At 50.4% G+C, this 15,575-nt stretch overlaps 1 protein-coding gene across 2 annotated transcripts in view; it reads left to right on the plus strand.

Annotated features, from left to right (window-relative positions):
* The window catches only part of LOC116787410 (cat eye syndrome critical region protein 2), a 102,395-nt gene extending 87,052 nt beyond the window's left edge, over window positions 1–15,343 (plus strand). For both annotated transcript variants that reach the window (XM_032688979.1, XM_032688980.1), the window contains 6 exons: window positions 7–440; window positions 1,572–1,700; window positions 1,798–2,620; window positions 4,612–6,019; window positions 6,862–6,967; window positions 7,223–15,343. In XM_032688979.1, coding sequence (XP_032544870.1) covers window positions 7–440; window positions 1,572–1,700; window positions 1,798–2,620; window positions 4,612–6,019; window positions 6,862–6,967; window positions 7,223–7,228 — 2,906 coding nt within the window. In that variant the 3' untranslated portion in view covers window positions 7,229–15,343. The remainder of the gene's footprint in view (window positions 1–6; window positions 441–1,571; window positions 1,701–1,797; window positions 2,621–4,611; window positions 6,020–6,861; window positions 6,968–7,222) is intronic.
* Window positions 15,344–15,575: the final 232 nt, after the last annotated feature.

Here is a 15,575-nt window from a genome sequence, read left to right on the forward strand (position 1 = left end):
CTGCAGAATATACCAAGATGGCTTACAACTTAGAGAGGTGTTTCCACCGAGCAATGATGAAGCACTTCCCTGGGGAAGATGGAGACACAGATGAAGAGTTTTGGATCAGAGAAGACGGGAGACGAGAGAAGAGGAGCCGGCGGACCGGCCGCTCCGGCACGGGCAGTGTTTGGACTCGGTCGCGAGACCCAGATGGGCCAGGCAAGAGACAGCAACGCCTGGAAAATGGAGGAAAACCTCCACCATATCGAGCTACTTCCAGGGCTCCTGCTTCTTCCTCTTCTTCCTCTTCCTCCTCCTTCTCCTCGTCCTCTGTAGAGGACCCAAGTGGCAACCCAATGCAGACCACTCGGGAGGTGGGCCCTTCCAACGGGCGAGGCTTCCCCCGTTCCCTGCAGTACGGCGGCATGCCCAGCCCTGTGCCACACCCCGGACAGATGGTAAGGACCAGCCTCCACTGTTCTGTGCCCATCAGACCTGTGGAGGGAGGGAGGAATTAAAGGAGAATGAAACTTTCTACTGTGAAATCCCTACTGCCTGGCAAGGACCTTTTCCCAGAGATAAAGGGTCAGGGCTATGGTTTCTCCAAGTGAAACTTTCCAGCACTTAGGTTTAAACTGGTACAATTTCAGTCTTTGCCACACTAGTTCAATCTCCTAACGTTTCCCATGGCCAGCATGTCCCTGTGTAGTCTTGCACCAGCCCTGGTTTCCCCAGTTCTCTTCTCTCCTTAGAAAGTTACCCCATTGTGCATGGGAAGCTATCACATTTCCTCTCTTAACCTCCAGTTTATGAAGCTGAAACAAGCTGGTCTTCTTTTGTCTCAATTGTTTACAGATGCCTGGTAACTTTGTGCCATCTGTGTACTACTGCACTTCGTGCCTTGAGTATTTATAAAAGCAGTAAACTAAATCAAACAAAGGCCACCCTGGACTGCAGCAGTGACCTATCTTTAGCCCAGCATTTCTTCTCTGAATACCACCTGTTCTGCCTCCCATCTGGGCTATTCCTCACACATCCTTCACTGCCTTTTCTGTTTTAACCACTGATGTCTTGTGGTATGGTGTATCAGCTGCACCTCTGAGATCCAGGCTATCCCTTGCCCTTTTAGCTGGAGATCAGACAAAATTTTTAGAGCCATTCTTATGATGCAGATAGTGGCAGGCAGTAGGGAGAGCTGGAGGCATCAAGTATTTTGAAGGAAGTCTAGCACATTCCCCCATTATTTTCCTGCTTCCATAGTCTTGTGGTTCACTCCACTTCTTGGAGCAAACCACTGCCCTCTCCAGTCTTCTTGCTCGCTCCCAAGTACTTGGGTGGTAAGTGAGCATATTGCAACCTAAAAGCAGAGGTGAGTGACTGGGGTGTGAGAGAGCGGCTTTGGTAAGGGAGCTGTGTCACCTCCTAGAAGGGAGTCTACAGGTTTTCCATGGTATCTCCAAAAAAGTCCATCTGCTCGTCCGTGTGGTACCTCCAGCCTTGGCTTCCCCCAGCCTGTAGTACTTCTGTTACTTTTTTGTGCTTCACACGCTGTTTTGTTTCTCCTCCCTGCACCCCTCCCCGTCCCCCAGAGACCAGCCGTGCCAGGAACGTTTGGTCCCTTGCGCGGGTCGGATCCCACGAAGCTGTACGGCTCTCCGCGAGTGCCTGAGCCCCATCCTGGAGACCCGGTCCAGCAGCACCAGCACTTTGCCATGCAGGTAAGGAACGCTGCAGCACCCCAGGACCCACAGGTGTGACAGCTCTCACTGAGACCCACCTCGTGTCTCTCTCTCTCTCTCCCTGCCTCCTCCGCAGCCGGCCGTGGGACTGAGCGAGCACCGTGGGCACCGGCTGGCCACTCCGGAGAAGCAGGCGTGCGCGGGACCCACCCACGTCTCCGGCCTCGGCCCCCGGCCGGGCACGCTGCAGCTGGGAAGGGTCAGCGGCCCCCCGCCCGACGCCGTCTACCCGCCAGCCCAGTTCCAGCAGGGCTTCCTCCCACCCAGGCACAACGGGCCCCCGGTGAGGCCGCCGGAGGGCTCAGAGGTCCCCCCGGGGCACATGTACCGGCCCTACAAGTACCTGAACCGCGCACACCCAGCCCTGTGGAATGGCAGCCACGGCCCTGCTGGCCAGGCTGCCATGGGGCCGGAGGAGAAGGCGCCCCTGGGGCCGGGGCCCTCGCTCCAGCCCCGTGCCCTGGGTCATATGATGGACCCCCGGGCCATGAGGCCGCCGCTGCCTCCCAGCCAGTGGACAGAGCAATCGAATTTCCTACCTCACGGGGTGCCTCCCTCAGGGTATATCCGACCGCCCGGGAAAGCCGCCGGCCAGAGGATGCCACAGCCACCGGCCGCTCTGTTTGGGGCACCGCCTCAGGTTCAGAGAGGGTGCCAGGGCGGGGACTCCATGATGGACAGCCCGGAGATGATCGCCATGCAGCAGCTCTCCTCCCGCGTGTGCCCGCCGGGAGTGCCTTACCACCCTCGCCAGCCGCCCCCGCCGCACCTCCCCGGACCCTTCCCCCAGCTGGCCCACGCTGCCTCCGCCGCCGGCGTGCAGCCCCCAAAACCTGTCGTGGGAAACGGGAGCTCGCAAGATCCAACCGGGCAGACCATGGAGATGGAGAGCAACCAAGGTAAACCCTCGAGTGCCCACTGGTATTGTTGACCTTCACTGCCTGCACCTCCCAGAAAATAATTCAAATTTTGATTAAATACTTGGAAGGGATGCAGCTTTTACGTGTCTTTTTATTTTTTTTAATATAAATTGGAATATGTTTTCTAATCCATCCATCACTTAGATTTTTCTAGGCTGTTTTGTTTCACTGTAGCCTGCCAGAAGTCCCCTCTGTCCCAGCTATACCTGCAAGTTACCAGTTTACCATGGGGTACAAATGCAAAGCATAGGCTGTGATGCTTCTAGAGCTCACTTGGAGTTAATATGAAAGTGGGATCTGCAGACAGTTAGGTAAGGAAAGGAGATGTTGTGTGAAACAGCTTACAAATATAAGGAGTATATATTAAATATACTCCTTTAAGTGTACATCAGTATGGCTTCTCCTCTGAAATGCACATCTGCCTTGTGAACTCTGAACATCACAAAATCTTCGCACAACAGGACTACCCAAAAGCCCCTGAGCAGCTGTATCAGTTCACATGGGATGGCAGTGTGTCATGTGTGCCCTCACAACCTTCCAGTTGAATTTCATCTGTTCTATCTAGTAAACTACAGATTAAAAAAAGAAAAAGAAACCCAACCTTAAAAATAAAACCTAAAGTAGAGATCAAAATAACGCAGAGATCAAAAAAAATTTTTTTTCATTAATTCTAGCTGGTAAACTAGAGATCAAAACCCTTGTATCTTTTATCAATCCCTTGTGTGCCTTGCACTAAGAGGAAACTCTTTCCTTGTGTGGCATTGCTTAAAAGTTATCATTATAATTTAACTTGCTGGATATAGAACAGAGACCAGGGAAGGACGTTGAGTGATTGCAGGACAGAGTACTCTCATCTTCAAACCACAGTTGGTTAAAATATGGCTGCGATCAGCTCTGCAGCATCTCGGTGTGTGGTGGCGCTTCTGCCCATGCTGTGGGCAAATGGCGTTTGTGGAGGGTAGGTTTAAATTTGATATTAGGAAGAAATTCTTTCCTGTGAGGGTGGTGAGGCACTGGCACAGGTTACCCAGAGAAGCTGTGGATGCCCCATCCCTGGAAGTGTTCAAGACCAGACTGAATGAGACTTTGAGCAACGTGGTCTGTTGGGAGGTGCCCCTGCCCATGGCAGGGGGGTTGGAACTAAATGGCCTCTAAGATCCCTTCCAACCCAAACCATTTTATGATTCTGTGACCAGAAGGGGCAAGGCAGCATCAAATCAAAGTGCTGTTACTCTGACTTCTTATCTTGCTGTCATGTGGACCCCACTGTGGTATTTCCCAACTCCGCCTCTCCTTTAGGCAGCCTCTGCACCCCCGTGTGTCAGACCAAACGCGCGTGCCATGTTACTCCAGTGGAGGTGTGACTTAGCAGTGGCTTGCAAACTGCAGAGCATCTGTGTCATGAGGGTTCAGCCCATGTGTGCCATCTTTCCAAGAGTGGTGCAACCTCCTGAGTAGTTTTAAAAAGATCTCTTTCACAAGGAGCAGTTACTAAAGGTCACCCAAATTTGAAAAAAAAAAAAATGCACTTCAGAATTGCTAAAAATCTCTGAAGGAAAAACTGTGTTATGGGTGTGGGAGGAAGGCTGCAGCCCCAGAGAAGAGCAGTTGTCCTGATGCCATGCTCCAACAGCCCTGTAGAGAGGTTTGTGTAGACGATAGGACATTGTAGGCTTTGGAGTACTGACAATGGAAGGACCTGCATGGCTTTAGAAAAACAGTCCTTTTTCTCTTCCTTTTGCATAAAAGTGGAATGCTTTCTACATCCAGATGTTAGGGACTTGTTTGGCAGAGCTGCCCAGCAACTTTGGGTCAGCAATCAAAGAGGTTTGGTAGACCTGGTTAACCTGGCAGGAATTACTCTTTGGCATGTGTGTTTTGGGTGAGCATGAGCAGGCATGTGTATGTGTTAGGCGGAGAGGGACCATTTCCAATTAGACCAGTGTGTGACTTTCTTCTCTCTCTTTCAGTGGAGACACCGGCAGGCATGGACGAGAAGGCTCAGTGCATCAGCATTCCCGACGGGGCCTATGCCAAACTCCTACCTCATCCCAAGCCCCCGCTGCCCATGGAGTGCACCAGGCGCGCCTTGCCCCCGGATGGGGAGGCAGATGGCTCTGGTGTGAAGGGCGAGCTGAAGGCAGGGCAGGGCAAAGGTGCATGGTCAGCAGAGAGCGGCTACACCAGCGACCCGGGCTGCGTGAGGGACCTGGTGCCCACCTCCGAAAGAGGGGGTCCCCTGCCTCAGAACGGGGCAGCGGGTGAGGGGCCAGCAGCTGGCACCGAGGGGAAGGGGCTGGCTGCCAACCTGCTGGAGAAGCCCCTCTGTGGTGGGGGCAAGACTCTGCCCGAAGCGACCGTGCCTTGCATGGGGCAGGGCACCGGCCTTCCTGGCGTGGATGCCGGCTCCATGGGGGCCACCCCCAACCAGTATCACCCTCTGTACATGCCCGGTCTGGAATACCCAAATTCGGCTGGGCGGTACCACATCAACCCAGGCCTGCAGGGTTTTGGCCCGGTGATGGGCGGGAAGCCACCTCCTCCTGCCTCCCACCCGCAGCATTTTCCTCCACGGGGTTTCCAGCCAAGCAGCGCCCACCCCGGCGTCTTCCCACGGTACCGGCCCCCCCAGGGAATGCCGTATCCTTACCAGCCACAGCCTCAACCTTCCTACCACCACTACCAGCGACCACCCTACTACGCCTGCCCACAGGGATATTCGGACTGGCAGAGGCCTCTCCACCCCCAGGCCAGCCCCAGCGGGCATCCCAGTGCCCACCCGCCCTTGGCCAGAGCCCCATTCCCAGAGCGGGGTTCCGCCGGCGGCCTGCAGGGCTGCGAGGCACTGAGCGCCGCCCTGGCCTCTCCCAACCGCATGGACGTAGCAAGTGCCAAAGAGGTTTCTCCAAGCGACGGGCAGGATCTGGGGCCTGAAGATGAGAAGTCCGAGGAGCCCCAGGAAAGACCAGAGAGTCCCAAAGAGTTTCTTGATTTGGACAACCACAATGCAGCCACGAAGAGGCAAAGCTCGGTGGCAGCGGGGGAGTTCCTCTACGGAGCACCCCCCCCACACCTGGGTGCAGGGATGGGGTTTGGCCCGTCGGCTTTCCCTCCCCATGGGGTAATGCTACAGACTGGCTCTCCTTATGGATCCCGGCATCCTACCAGTCACTTCCAGCCCAGGACGTATGGATCGCCCATGAACACCCACCCGTCTCACCATCCAGCCTCCAGCCAGGCCAACGGCCTCTCTCAGGAGGGCCCCCTGTACCGCTGCCGAGAAGAGAACATGGGTCACTTTCAGGCCTTGCTGATGGAGCAGAGAGGCAGTGGAGGTGGCATGGGGGGGCCACCCCAGGACTTGTATAGACCCTCGGGGTAAGACTGTGTTTTCTGCGAGAAGGCAAGGCGGGAGGGGGGTGTGATGCCTGGGTGGCAGTCGCTGTTGGATATCCTTGAAAGGATGTGGCTTGAAGTCAGAGGAAATGGCAAATGAAGTTGAAAGTCTGACAGGTGGCTCAGACCCTTGGAGTAAGAGCTCTCCTAAGATGGAGAGAGAGTCTCAATGCATCTCCTTAAAACAATCCTGGAGAGCCTGTTAGCCTGCCCCGTCCATCCCCACATCAGTACTTTGTTTCATCTAACAGTGTTTTGTTAATGTGTAATTCAGGGTTGTGCATCTCTTAGTCAAATGTACTCTTGCCATTTTCTTTGCAAGTGTTTTATTTCATCTTATAGTGGGGCAGAGTAGCTGACTAAATTGGAAGTTGGCCTCTTGTTATGAACTCCTTTAATGCTGCTTTCTTTTTCCCCTCCTCTTGATTCGCTCCTCCTCTCTGTGTCAGATTTCCCTCACAGAAAGTTGCTTCTCACTGAGACTGTGCATATCACATTTTTTTCCCAAGTGGAAAATTCTGCTACTCCAAAAATTGCCTGTTCAGTTTTTACTGTTCAATTGTTACTGTTTTATCCTCGTCACAGCATGACAGTCCTTCATTCTTCTAGTATTCAGGGAACTTGGATTACAGCTAAGCCTTTGGGGGGAGTAGCATGGATTAAGGGTTGTGTTTTGGGGGGAAACCAGACAGAGGAATACACAAGATTGCATGCTTGTATGCTAATGTTGTATGTATGCATTCAATGAAGTAGTTTGAACCAAGAGTAGGGATTTGCTCCTGATATTCATGTGCTAAAATTCTCTCCATTCAACCTGACTCCAGAATGCAAATGCATCAGGCTCAAGTTCCCTTCCCGAAGATGCCTACAGCAACAATGTCCCGGGAAGATTTGACATCACAAAAACCATCAGTGCTGCCTCTGGATCAAGTAAGGACTGCTAGAGAGAGCAGAGCTGAAATGCAAGTCTTTCTCTTCCCACTGGTTAAAGGAGTAAAGTGTTTGATTAGAGTGGGAGGAACTGGAGGAAGCTGGGAAATTAACTACTGCTATGCAAAGGAGTTGGGAATGTCTCTAAAGTCTTAGCTGACTGCAAAACATAACCTAGGGTTGCATGCAATCATGAGGTCACTCCTTTCTAAAGCTGCCAGTTAAAGCTTCCAACCCTTGTTCTTCCTCTTTCAGAGCTAGTCCGAGGAAGGAAGGACCTCATGAAGACGAAAGCCACACATGATTTGGACACCCAGGAGGAGGGGCAGGCCTTCCTCCCACCCTCCCCTCGCCCGAGCAGCATGTAGCTTCCTGGGTCTGTGGAACATGGTGCCGTGACGGCTTTTGTGTTGGAAACCCGGGGCGGTGCTGGGCCCCAGCCAGCCGAGCAGCTGGCTCCCCACCACAGGGCGAGCACCGCAAACTAGTGGCTTTCCGTGACCGGAGACTGCGTCTCATTCAGGGTTTGGGGGAATTTTCGGGTGGGGAGGGCGGGGGTGGGGGCGGAAACTTTCATTGACTGCTAAACTCAGGTATATTTTTCAGGGTGGAAGAGGACGATGATGAAATTTTACTTGTAGTATTAACGTGTGTGTTTTGGAGCTGGATCCAGTTTACAGAATTTAACCTGTTGCCTTTCTAAATAAATTTCTGTTGTTGGTGAATGTATTGTACATAATGGGGGAGGGGGTGGGCCCAGCTTGTAGTGGGCTTAGCACTGGAGGAATCGTTAACTGTTTACAATCATATCACACTGAAATCTTTCAGGATAGGGTGGGGGTTCGGGGGGACCAGGGAGAGGTGAGGGAATGTGTGATGGATGACTTGCTGTCCTCCTTCCTGTCCTCTGCAACCAAGACACGACCCGACGGTTGGTTGACTTAATAGCATGAATTGCTCAGGAGTATAACATGTCCTCCACTTTCTCTTGCCTTCTTCCTCCTTCCCTTCTCACCCCCATCTCCACCCCTCTGGATCCAGGGCCTGAGTGCACTTCCAGCTCCTGTCATCATGGGGGAACAAGGAAACCAGGACCAGGAACTGAAACCAGGGCAGGACACTCATGGCACTGTCCCTTCTGCTAGTACAGGACCTTTCTCCCTGCCTTTTTCTGATAGGAGAAACATGTGCTCTAGGAAACAGAAAATGGCATAACTGGTCATCTTAAGACTTATTTTGGTGAAACCTGCACAGCTGTGGGTGCAGCAGCACCCATCCAGTAGAACAAACTGAGCAAATCTGTACTGCCCTGCTGCTTGAGGAGAGGAGCCAAGTCCCCACCTTTGTTTCTCTGACCCTGGGCTATATTCACTTCTTAGCAGCAGCAAAGCAGAAAGTACCACAGGCTTCCTGACCACTCTTGCTTGCTGAGGAGGAGGAGCAAGAGGCTGCCTTGGGGGAATGGTAGGATTACTGCAGTGTGAGCTATTTGTTGGCCTGTGGAGTTGGTTTTGGCATTCGCAAGTTGCAGGTGAATTAGAAAGCACTGGTTCAAAGTCAGGTGTTAAGGTGGCACAGCTCAGGGGCTGGGGGACAGGAGGGCTGCATGCTCGAGTTGAGGTGGTTTTTTTGTCTTCATTGATGATGTAGCAGCAGGTCCTACAGGACTAGTGGCAGTTTCCCTGTGCACAGTCTGCAGGGGCTCTTCTCACCAGTACTGTACTGGGGAAGCTCTGTGTGCCAGCATCTTGACAACCACTGGTGTTCAAGGGAGTTCAGCAGGACTCCCATCTGCATTTATTCACATCTTAAAGCTAACAGGCACACACAGTTGGCTATTCTGGGGAGAGCTGGGGAGTTATTACTCTACAAGGCTGGGCAGCAAGACTTGCTGGGACCGTAACCTGAGTGGGCAGACAGCTGGTTGCACTGGGGTGGGGACAGTGGTGCAGTTTACAGGAGGATGTACCAGTGTGTCAGATAGAGTATGCTAGCAAGAGCACAAGTGGCAGCAGAAGGAAGACAGAGCAGCGTGCCCTTTAGTCTGTGGTACCAACATGGGGAGGGACTTTGTCTCCAGGTTTCTGGAGAATTTTTCTGGCTGCTTTCTTGTCTTGGATGGTGCCATCACCTGAATCTTTAGCTGGATTTAACATCTGTGACTGCACCACCTTTGTCCCACTTTGTGTAGATCTACCACATGCTGGCAAAGCTGTTCAAGCAAATGGCAAATAGCATCTGACTGAGTCATTACTCCTTCTGTCCTAAGCTTTTGGAAGCACACAAAGCCTAAAAGATGAGAAATTACCCTTTCCTGAAATAGAACATGGAAGGACTGCTGTGTTAGTGCCCTCTTACCAATGAGCCTCACTGCTCTGTTGCTGCAGTACTTTTGCCTCTGGTGAGCTGTGTAAGGCCAAGGCATTTTCCAAGCCTAACAGAAGTTAAAATTCATCTTACAGCTGTAGTTCTCACCCTCTGCTGCAGCCAGTCTGTGAACTGTAGCTGCTGGCTGCTTAGGCCAGTGAGTTGCCTGGGACAGCTGGCTCCTCTGCAAAGGAAGATGTCAGTGTAATGTGAATTACTTACAATATCTATCTATAGATGCCATTACATTAGAAAAAGGAAGATGATTTTTTGGTGTGGTTTTTCTTTTCAGTTGTGTTCATCTGTCAGGGAGCAGTTGTCACTGGTGGATTGATATAAACTGGAATAGATGATCCTGAAGGTTGTCCTTTGGCTGAGAAGTGGGTGACTGCTCTCCCCAGCCAAGAACATTATGCTATGGCTCTTCTGAATTTGTCCCGTATCTGAGGGTTTGCTGCTGGCTCTTCAGCTGGTAGTTGGTTTTCAGAGGTGCCCCAGCTGCTCCAAAGGCAGCTCTTGGTCCTTCACTGAAAGGAGATACTGAAGCAGTGGTGGGTATTTATAAAAAAACTGTGCAAGTAGAACTGCTCTTCAAGACAATAAACCTGGGGCAAACAAGAACACAGTTGCTTCTCCTTGTAAAATAATCTTGGGTTCACTGTACATTTAGAAACAGATAAATGGTAAAATATAACTTGTAGCAAAGTATTCAAAACTCTAGAAATGTGAATGTAGATCCTGCAAACAATCCCTGCCATACTTCAGCCTGTCCTCTGTATCACAGACAGTCACCCAAATATTTGAAGTGCCTTTCATTCAGCTCATTGTGAATGTTGTGGAACAGGAGGATTTTAGAAGCTGTAAAAAGTCCCCAAGCAAGCTGAAGCACACTTCAGCTGGAACTGGCACTGCAGACATGGTTCTGGTGGTCACAGTGTCTAGATGAGTACCAAGCCCAGGCCAAAACAGGGGCTGAACAAGAAAGGCAAGAATTGCTTGTGGTCTGCCTGGAGAGCACAGTGGAGTGTTAGACAGTGATAGATACCCCGAGGAACCTGTAGGGAGTGTGCAACAGGAAGATATTTTCCCTTACCTGACATAATGCAAGTCTGGGGGAAAGATTTGTCTTGCAGGTGGTAGACAAAAAAGAGTAGTGAAGCTGTCTCCTCCTGGGAGGGTTTCTAGGTAAATGGCTTTTGATGTAGTCAGTTATTCTTATTAAAGAGACTAACAAGCTGCTGTTGTGAGGACAGATGGTTTCTGTTAGAAAAGTACTAATATAGCATAGGGGGAACACTGGCTGGGCTACAAGGGATAGGGCTATCCTGAGGACAGGACATACTGAGATGGAGAGCTGGTTGTGGAACCTTAGCTCAGAATCTCCAGACTTTCAAATGCTTTCTTCGTAAGTGGGACTTTGGGGGTTTTCCTATTATAATGTCTAGGGAACCCCCCCCCCGAAATTAGAGCTCTATTTTGCTAGGCACAATCAGGAAATTACAGAAAACTGGCACCCCTCAGAGGGCACAAGGCTCTGAAGAGAGTGGTGGGGTGGAACACCAGTGGAAATGTACGGGGAGGAGCCGATAATATGAATTTTATAGTTTATGGTTTCCCAAGCCATACTGCACAGGGGTGCTTTGTAGATATTATGAAAGAGACAGGTTTGAGGGATTTAGGAGAGAGTAAAATGGCAGCTCTCTATGTACAGAGTGGTGTTTTTTGCCATGAGTTGGCATGCAGTGCAGGAGAAGTGCAGCTGCACTTTAAAATAACCTGGCTTTTGAGTGCCATGCTTGTGTCACTGTCTTAAATAATATTTTAACACAATAGAGAGAAATTCTAGTCACTGGTTGGAAGCCCTCTGTCTCACCCCCCAGCATTGTTGTAGCACAATATATTACCAGTTGGTCCTTTCTCAGAAAGCATCCTGAGCTGGTGACTTTGCAAAGTTTCCTGTAGCTATTACTTTTTCCATACAGAGGATGTATTTTGCTATAATTATGGATTTCATGTTAAACAAGACTATATAATACACAGAACAAAGATGATGTTGGCCATGCTGAAGCATGACAAAATTTTCCAGTGTTCTCAGAAGAGCTCTGTATGCCACTGGCTTTTTAGCATCTTGCTCTCCCCACTGCCTTGTCCTTTGTAAGTGGTGTGTGGTGTTCCCAAGCTCCCAAGATGTCAAGTTGCTTTTGCAAAGGCTGCTTTATAAACTGCCCCAGGGACTCTGAAGCTTTGGATGTCTTAGAGTAGGACAGGCCCAGGCAATTCAATGAAAAGGGCTGTCACTGAGGCTTCACAGTGACTTTTAGCTGTGTTTAGCAGAAGTTTGCAGTCTGTAAATTCCATGGTGTATCCCACCAAACCACTCAGTAGCAATCCAAGGCACCAGCCTGCAATGAAGAGGACAAAAGGGGAAAGTAAATTTGAGGCTTCAAGGCCCAACTGGTTGGATTTGTGACTTTTAAGTACATGGAGACACTTTTCTTGGAAGAGCTTCTGATTCTTTGTTGTCTGCCAAATGACTTTCCCATGCAGACTTTCCGAAGCAAATCGCCTGTGTATATTTTTGTAAGTGTGGTTTCTCGGGGTCTTGGAGAGCTATCAGCTTCTTGATGTCTTGTCTGAAAGCTAGTCACAGAGGCTGTCTTTCATTCCGCTGACTGAGGCAGCTCTCCTGAAGCTTCTCACCCCAACACTTCTCTATTTAAAATGAAAGTATAATTAGAAAACAACCTCCCTTTATTTCCTCCACTGATCTCTGTCAGGCTTTTGTGCATCTCTGTGTTCAGTTAGGGCTGTTTCTTTGTTCTTGATGGCTTTGTTCTGCTTTCTTTTTCCAAGAAGACTGTGTTGCTGTATGAACTGTGGAATTTCAGAGAAGGTGATGAACTGAGTGACAAAGAAGTGTCATCCCAAGGGGTGGCTTGGAGAAGAATAGCAGGGGAATTTGTGATGGTGTAGTTGCTCCTGGTTCCCCTCACTGCAGAGCAACCACACAACTGGGCCTGCACTTAATCAGGGCAACCCCTTAAAAAGTTTTTACTGCGGTGCATCGGTGGCAGAGAAGTTTGCTCTTGCAGAATTCCTGTTTTGCCTTGAGTCGGGTGCTGGCTGTTGGAGAGCAGGTGTGTGGGAGCCGTATCCTTTCCGTAAGGCTGAAATTGAGATAGCAGGCTGGGAAAGTGGGGTTGCAGCTGCAGGCCATGTGACAAGCTTTAAGAGCGTGTGCTCATTGTAGCCGAGAAAGCATCTCAAACGTTGACCTTCCAGCCTTTCCCCATCTGTACCTGTTTAACATACAGATGGGGGTGAGCACACTGGGGCTTGGCAGGACCCCTGCCGCCCATGCGGAAGGAAAACGCTTTTAACCGGCACATAATGAACTGCGCGCTCCGGTTTTCACTCTCTGCCTGCTGCCCACCTCCCACTCTGAAAAAGAGCTGGGGAGGGACCCACTTCCAGCTGTCCCCCCATAGGAGCTCCTGGGGATGACAAGAGCAAGGCTGAGTCCACCCCTAGGCAAGGAGGTTCAGGACAGAGGTTTTGTTTGAAACTAGATGGTAACATCCAAGCGTACCTTTGAAGCAGAGGTTGCAGCGAGCTGTGTGGTGCTGTTCCCTTTTTGGTGACTGTCCTGCCTCGGCTCACATGCAGGCTTTGAGAGACCACGGAGTGTTTTGTAGATTTAACACTGCTGGTCTGGCATTGGCTGAGGGCTCTTTTCCTTCATTTGCAGCAGTGGCCTAGATTTCTTTCGGCGAATGTCTTCCTCTTTTTGAAGCATGGATATCAAAGTAGACTGTGCATCCAGGAGAGAGCAAGGGCTATGTCCACCAGTAGAAGAGGAGACAAAGGATTAATTAGAGCTCAGGCTTAACTGGGATTTTTACTAACTCTAGCAAGCCCCTCTGTCCTTTGCCCCTTCTATTTGGAAATACTTGGCTCACTTAGCAGAAGGGCAGTAAGTGGAATACCTTCTAAATAAAAGTGGAACTGGCTCTGTGTGGGTAAAATTCCCTTGTTGTGAACAAAGTTGGACCAGACAGCCATAAAGGACTCCTTTGGGCATCAAATGATTAGGAGGCACACAGACACCTGGTGCCCTCAAACATTTTGGAGCATGGTAGAGGAGTGATCTCCCTTTCTGAAGCCAGCCGGGCAGCTACAGGAGCTCAGGCCTCAACTTCTAGTCTGAAAAGTCCTCTGATCCCCTTTTGTGTCATATGCCAACACTTCCCCTCTCCTTGCTTCCTAGCTTTCAAGTTTCTTTCCCTCTGCTCGCTTTGCTGCAGTCGGTTGCTGTCAAGTGCAGAGATGAAAGCTCACTGCCCACGCGAGCATAAGGGCAGAAGGTTCAACTTGCCAGCTGTCTCCTCTGCACAGGCATACAGACAGCAGGTGGGGAGAACACATTTACTCTCCTCATGAAATTAAGGTGTCCTCAGTGGCTCATGAGTGTTCTCTCATGTGCCCCTGGGGTTTGCCACCCTGGCACAGCGACGTCTGTCCCTCTGCCAGCACAAGGATTTGCTCCTGGTCCCTCTGCAGGGTTCCAGCACATGGTCCTGGCATGTCTGCTTCCAAGGGGTTTTAGATTAAAAATATATACTCTGTACAACTGTGAAAACTCTTGTCTCTCTTCCATGATCTATCAATGAACATTGCTGCCTGATCTTTTTCCAAGCAATAATAATGTGCAGCAGTGCAACTTTGATGTTCCCACGCTGTTTCACGGAGTGCATGGCTATGGAACACGCTGCCGGGCTTCACAGTTTCAGTGGGAAGCAAGGTGCTTTCTGTGGCCCTGCATTTTATCTGTGCCACATTCCTGCTTTCCCAAAGACTGGTGGGTTGATTTAGGTAGCCCTGAGAGAGCTCGTTGCTGCTTCTGTGTTTGGGAAGGCAGAAAGAGGAGGGAGCAAGTTGGTAAAGTTGAGCTTCATCCACAAAGCAGAGCACATGTAAGAGGGGGTTGCCTGTTGCTGCCATGGAGCAAGGGGTGGGTGGACCACTGATTTAATGCCTCTGGGGGAGGAGAGTGACCCACTGCTGGTTCACTTGGCATTGATGGGAGAGGCAGGAGAGCCAATGCCACTATGTCCATTCATTTTTCTGAAGTTGGGTAACATTGTTTTTTTGGGGTTTTTTTGTATTATTGTAAGTTTGTAAAGAATGTAATCTGTCTGTCGGGGGCACAAGGAGAAAACGGGGGCCTTTCTTTTTTTGGGTGAGGCTGTTCTTATGTTGCTGTGTTTTTTGTTGTTGGGCAGGGAGGGGTCTAAGAGGCCATGGGGCAAGCCTGGCCCTTGTCAACTGCTTGCAACTGTCCCAGGGCAATGGGAGGGTGAGCTGATGCTGCAGCAGAGACCTCCCACACCAAGCTGTGAAAACAACCTCTGCCTGTGTCCCTCTGTGGGGGAATCTGACCTGCATGGGGTTCTGCACTGGCACGCCTTGCTGGGGGTGGGATGTAACACTCAAGGACTGGTCTTGCTTGTCTTTGACTCAAGTAGAAACTGGGCTGGGCAGCTGCCCGTGCTGTTTATGGAAGGCTGGATTTAATAGCCTGAGTTTCTCAGTGCAAGAAGGAGTTCATGCTGGAGCTGCTCGCCCCAGCGCTTCTTTCCCCAGCAGGAGCTCAGGTGCTGCACCTCTCCCATCACCTGCTGCCCAGGAACCCTGGTTCTCACCCCTGCGTCCCTCCCCATCCTGTAGAGCACAGTGTCAGGGATCCTCTTCTCTCTCCTGCTGCTGCAAAGTTGTGTGAACTTTCCTGGTCAATACTGGAAAGGGGAATGCTATTTATTTTTATATTGTGTATATTTTGTCTTGGTCTGCTGATTACCTTTGTTCCCCAAGAGCGACAGTTACCTCAATAGTTAGTTTAATACTGTGTGTTGGGTAATTTTTTTAAAGAACTTTTTTAAAATCTTGATCCTTGGAGGTCTGTAGATTTTATTTCCATATAAATTGGTTATTTTGTATAAAGTACGTTCTTAAAATAGCAATCACCCTTGCCGTATGTGTGTTTTCTTGTCTCCTGGATGGTCTCCCTCTTCCTTTGTAAGGGGAAACGGAGGGGGGTGGGATGGTAACACAGAGGGCTTTTTTCAGAGACAAAGCCCTGGACTGCAGTCAGACACGGTTGTACCACCTGAAATCCATTTACAAGAGAGCACCTGGAAAGCTAATTGGGATCATTTCCCGTTCTGAAGCACAGCTGTCTGCC

This window comes from Chiroxiphia lanceolata, chromosome 5, assembly GCF_009829145.1.
Source record: "Chiroxiphia lanceolata isolate bChiLan1 chromosome 5, bChiLan1.pri, whole genome shotgun sequence".
NCBI lineage: Eukaryota > Metazoa > Chordata > Aves > Passeriformes > Pipridae > Chiroxiphia > Chiroxiphia lanceolata.